Below are 5,751 nucleotides of genomic sequence, written 5' to 3'. Positions count from 1 at the left end.
TGTGTGTGTGTGTGTGTGTGTGTGTGTGTGTGTGTGTGTGTGTGTGTGTGTGTGTGTGTGTGTGTGTGTGTGTGTGTGTGTGTGTGTGTGTGTGTGTATAATTGTTCAGTTTTTAATCAAAACATATTTGTGCTGTTTTGTGATTAGATATATATTATTTAATTATTCGAATGATTAATTACATAATTAATTAATTTTTCATACTACTAATAAGTATCATATAACATTTGTTTTTTATAAATAAGTCCCATTTTCTAAAAAGTTACAAACAAATTGTGTGCTTTAAATACATTTTTTTTCTCTCTCTTAAGTAGTATAAGCGATGCATTTCAATTTCAAAAATGATTTCTCGGCTTTGAGATATTAATGCGACGACCGAAGCGCGACGTGTTGAGCTTGATTATAGCCGCGCACAAAGGATAAGTGATCAAACGACGCCGTCTCTTTCTCTTAGAGTAACTAAAATAGAAAAATCTTTACCGGGGAAAAAGTAATCCGAGGGCAGCATCGGCTGCGGCGACGGCGGTGGAGGTGCGAGGGTCGCAAGGATTGCTCGCGTCATATCCGATTGAAGCACCGGCTCGATTTTACTTTCCATCCCCAAAGACGATCCATTTCCGGAAGAAATAGGTGAGAATATCACAGTTTTTGTATCCTGACCGGCGATTAAAACCGCGAGCGTGCTGAGTATCGGAAATATTTTCATTCTTTAAAGGAAAACAACGCTTCTTTTCACCAACACAAGACAAAGACTTATATGACTCGTCGGATTTTCAATCGGGTTTTTATTCAAGTTTCTCCTAATAGAAGATGAACGACTCGGTTATAACGTATTACTGACAATAAATAGGTAAGATGTCGTGAATCTAAACAACCAAACCGTCAGTCGCGAGGGAATTCTCTCCTTCGTGATGCATCGAATTCGACACAGTCGAGACAACGAAAAAAATATATGAATAATTTCGGGAACGACCGAGGTGATTATTCGGCTCGTTGAACTGTCTGATGAGTTTACGGACCGCGACAACTACAATGAGTTAATACTATACTTTATTTCATTGGGGAAGTTTTTTTTCTAGAAATTATGCTTTCTTGTCGAAGAAATAACTCATTGTGTGCGGATTTTAATGTCTTGAGCCATCTACACAAGAACAGATAGTGAAACCTTTCAGGAAACAAGACTTTTTTTACTATCTTCAGCAGGAGATATAATGAAATGTTTAATTACATAAATAAAAATGAATCTTTTGTTGTACGCAATATATACTTTTGAAAGATTTCGACTAACACATCATCGAATAAAATTATTTTCTAAAGCCTTGTTATAGACCTTACTTATGCTATTTACTTATAAATTCGTTTGAATCGTTTGACTCGAGTGATGCGTCCATTACTGAAATCTCTCGAGATATTTTCACTGAACATTAACAATTTTCTGCAATTTCTACTTGAAAATTTTGAGAAACTTAAATACCGATCGACAACAGTTTGTCAAACGATTATAGAAGACTTTCTAGAAACGTCAAAGAAAAAGTATTTTGATCTTATTGTAGAACGTTTGATGGAACTTTCGCACCAATTTACTATTGAATTCTTAAGACTCGCGCTACAGAATGTAGCTCTGAATTAAAATGCGTGGAAAAGAGAAGTGGAAACTGTGTTCCGTGCAAAGATATTCCAGCGACGAGAAGCGAGACGGCATGATCGAAGGGTAGATCGGTTGGTTAACCTAGCTGCTGAATGCAAGGGGTTGCTATGGCGATGGAACGACGAGTGGGGAAAAGGGAGCTTGGAGGGTTTGTCTGTCTGCAACCCTTCTAAAGGGGATGATGTCCTTCATGTGCTGTCTGTAGCTCCTATCCACGTCATCACTTGTCAGATGTAACGTCGCAGCTTCGTCAACTTTAAGCGTCCATGAAAGCATCTTTTTATCATATGTTTTTTATCTATAGTAAATACTAATAATTGATTGCTCTATGTATTTACTCTATGTATTATATTATTATAAATAATTTATGTACAACATTTAATTATAATATGTTAACAGTAAAATGATATTTCTTCTTTCTAGAAAGACGATCAAGGAAAAGATTATTTCATTTGAATATGTTTTTATCTCTTTATAATATTTCTCTTTTCTATTTTAATGAGGAAGAAACTTCTTTGTAAGAATATTCTTGCAAGTATTGCTGAGAAAATTGCACGTGTCGCGCGAATTTAGTATCGAAGACAAAAATGCTTTGCAAACGAATATCTAAAACAGGCAGAACTTCCATTATCTTTCACAGCTCAGTTGACTCTCTAGGGCTGATAATCCAAAAGGAAACACTTCACGCTCTGAGTATCTCACCACCCACTTATACTTCTCATTATCGTGACACTACGCAAACATAAATACTTTGTTCATTATTCCTGCAAAGATCTCTATCTTGTTACTACCTCGTAAGAAAAACTTTTTTTTCTAGCTTAGAAAATAAAAAATAATATACAAGCTGTATACATATAATTTACAATATTCTTGAAAGATTAAAAAAATTACAATTTTGAAGAATAAAAAAGACAGAGATTTATTTTACAGAAACAAAATTATTTAAAATTCAATTTACATTTATCAATATATTTTATAATTTTAATTATAATTATAATATTATATATTATATAAGATTTATAATCTATGTAATTTTAATGTTCAAAAAAATAAAATAAAAAGAAATATATATACAATACTTTATATAATCTATATTTATTTTACTTCACATTTAGACGGTATTAAAACGTTCTTACATTGCATATTCATCACACACGTTCAGTTTTTCAGAGTAATATCTACTCTCGTCGAATGTCTCACGTCGCTTATTGCCACTTTATCGTAGACAACAAAAGGCGATGTGCTCTTTTTTTTCAGAGTCGGCGAACATCGCGACTACATATCGGGGTCACATCGATGGACACGCCGCGTGAACGAGCCGCTATTTTACGCCAACGCGACACGAGTGAACGTTATATTTTTAGATTGCTTTTGCAACGGCCGCCGCCGCCGCCGCCGCCGCCGCCGCCGGTTGACACCTGCTACTTTTTTATCAGCATCCAATGGCGAGCGTTCTCTCTTCAGAACGGCAATCAGAGGTTCGTCACGCTCCATTATCCGCTCCGGAGCGATGCCCGCCGCCGATTTTACACGTTACGTGCCTTTTTCACGGCTGCGTCTGGACACTCAATGAAGGAGAGATAACGAGATCGCCGCACGGTCGATTGATTATAAAAAAATTGCGAGCAGTAAGGTAAATACAAGTAGGTCATTTGAGACTCTATTGAATGTTTTTTACTTTTGTTTATCGAACCAAATCATGTTCTAAAAGATTTTTTTATAAAATCCGTTTTACGAAACTGAAAAACAAAAATGTTGTGTTGCTAACACATTAAATATTTAAATATTTTTTATAATATCATCAATAGATTTATAAATCCTTTTCAATGAATCTTCCAGATGATGCTGAAACGCGCTGAAGCGAATCGACACACGTTTTATAAATGAATTTTTTTTTTATTTCACCTTATTAATTTGAATTTTTCGTATTTAAAGTAATGTAATTTAACGTGTTATATATGTATCTAATATTGATTGGTTGGAAATGCATATATTTTTCCGGAAAATACAAACTAATATATACATTTTGCTTGTTCAATCGACTGTAACATGTCCGATTATATACAGATTTTACTACTACCTAATACACAACTGAAACATTTCTCGAAAAAGTGTTTTTCGACTACTCTGAAAAGAAACAATTTAATTTTTAATTAATTAATCAGTTTTTTTTATAATTTAATTGAATAAAAACTATATAAAAAATTTTTATTTTTGACTTTATTTTTAATTATATAAAAGATTTTTATTTTTTTGTTCCATTTGAAATTAATTTATCTTGAACATAAATTCTTCTTTTGAGACGTCAAGTGGAACGCAGAAAAAAATAAATGATTCAATAGATGATTCTAAATTATTTAATTGAATTATTTTGTATACATTAGAACCAACATTGCATATTATATCCAAAATCCTTTGACATTAATGGAATGCATACAACCTGAAATCGTCGTTCAATTCACGATTGGAATATCGCAGAGAATCCATTTCGGGTCATGTGACTGGGAAATCCCTTAAAGCCGAGAGATCTCGGTGATTTCTTCTTCTCAAAGAAATTTATTTTATGGAAGAAGGAGGCTCCTCATAATTTTTTATCCCTTTCTGTGCTGTTTATGCCTTTCCTATGTTTCAGGTTAATGCAGCTTTATATGCAAGCCGCAAATTCTTAACGTGTACAATGCTGATTCCTGATTCTTGGAATTTAATATACGAAACATTTCGCGTATTTCAATATCTATGACAGATATCATAATACTCGAGTACCCGAGCTATGTTTGCACGGTGCAAATTAATTAAATATATGCAAATTGAATTACGTTTCCAAAGATGTGCAAATTCGATAAAGTCGACGCGAATGTATGGCGTGAATCTTTAGATAATCTTTTTATTATTCAGATTGCGCAGATATGAAAAAATTCAATTATCGATCAAATATTAAACGTATTTTTATACGAGTACTGCTAAATACAAAAACTAGGTACAGAAACATCGTAGAAAACGTGACACTCGAAATTTAAATATTTACTAATAATAATCCTATTTCTCAAAAGGGACGAAAGGAAATAATTTTTACGTCTCAAATACTTTTAAATGCAGCAACAAATCGATATGCTCTCGCAGCTTGCAATTCCTCTCATAAGTCCAAAAATTCATCTTTTAATAAGTTCTCTCACTACGCCATCTTCTTCAACGGTCAGAGATAGAGGAATAGACCTTTAATGAATCCGTGCTATTGATCGCCACTAAATTGAGAAAGCATTCCTGTAAGAATTAAAGCGTCAATCTAATTTCCGCATAACTCCTATTTTGACTATCATACTTGAGAGATTTTATTAAATTACATTTCGAAGATACATGTTATTAACATTAGAATTAGCAATAATTAATTTTTACTATTTAAGTATACTATTACATCTTTGAAAAAAGAAATAAAAAGAAAAAATTGATTGATTAGAATTTCAGTAGATTATTTCGATGAAGCTTTTAAAACATTCGATTCCATTGTTTTTTTACTTCGAATTTCAAACAATCTTGAATGTGTACTTTCAAAATCAAAAGCAAGCGAAGAAAAAACAATAACGGCTGTCTTCTTTTTATTCACTTGCGTTTTTCGTCGTCGATCATCGATTTAGATTCGTGAGCATTGCGAGCAATCGAATTTCGCGTACGTGCTCAGTCAGTTCAAGAAAGGAGAGTAGCGAGCGAGAATGCAGCAAGACTGATGATCGGCGATGTTCTCGTGCGAGAAATAAATTCAAGAAAAATCGAACATGTGAACTCAACATTTCTTCGACCTCCTCAACCGACGAATCAAATAAATATTTTTCAATCTGCGACGGGAGATCAAAAAAGCTTTCGCACAGATTTAATCATATAAATATTGCAATAAAGGTCATGGAAAATCTTAGAAAATGTATTATTATAAATTTAAACAATTTCAAAAAATTACAAACTATTTTGACTGTCTTGGTTCTAATTAATCAAGTTGCTTTGACAGTTCTATAATATTAATAAACTAAAATTACTTATGAATTTTATATATATATATATATATATATATATATTTATTTTTTTTTCTTTTCTATTGTATTTCGTCAGATTTT

The 5,751-nt window shown here is 32.8% G+C and overlaps 2 protein-coding genes across 2 annotated transcripts in view; one reads left to right on the top strand and one right to left on the bottom strand.

Moving 5' to 3' along the window:
* The window catches only part of LOC105627073, a 5,801-nt gene extending 5,095 nt beyond the window's left edge, over positions 1-706 (bottom strand). The window contains exon 1 of the mRNA XM_012208351.1: positions 481-706. Within this exon, the coding sequence (XP_012063741.1) occupies positions 481-706 (226 nt within the window). The remainder of the gene's footprint in view (positions 1-480) is intronic.
* A 1,049-nt stretch (positions 707-1,755) lies between these two features.
* The window catches only part of LOC105627315 (DNA-directed RNA polymerase II subunit 1-like), a 7,964-nt gene continuing 3,968 nt past the window's right edge, over positions 1,756-5,751 (top strand). The window contains exons 1-2 of the mRNA XM_012208601.1: positions 1,756-1,796; positions 3,013-3,126. Coding sequence (XP_012063991.1) covers positions 1,756-1,796; positions 3,013-3,126 — 155 coding nt within the window. The remainder of the gene's footprint in view (positions 1,797-3,012; positions 3,127-5,751) is intronic.

This window comes from Atta cephalotes, assembly GCF_000143395.1.
Source record: "Atta cephalotes unplaced genomic scaffold scaffold00008, whole genome shotgun sequence".
NCBI lineage: Eukaryota > Metazoa > Arthropoda > Insecta > Hymenoptera > Formicidae > Atta > Atta cephalotes.
The sequence above is the reverse complement of the archived record's forward strand: the minus strand, read 5'-3'. Positions and strand labels throughout refer to the sequence as shown.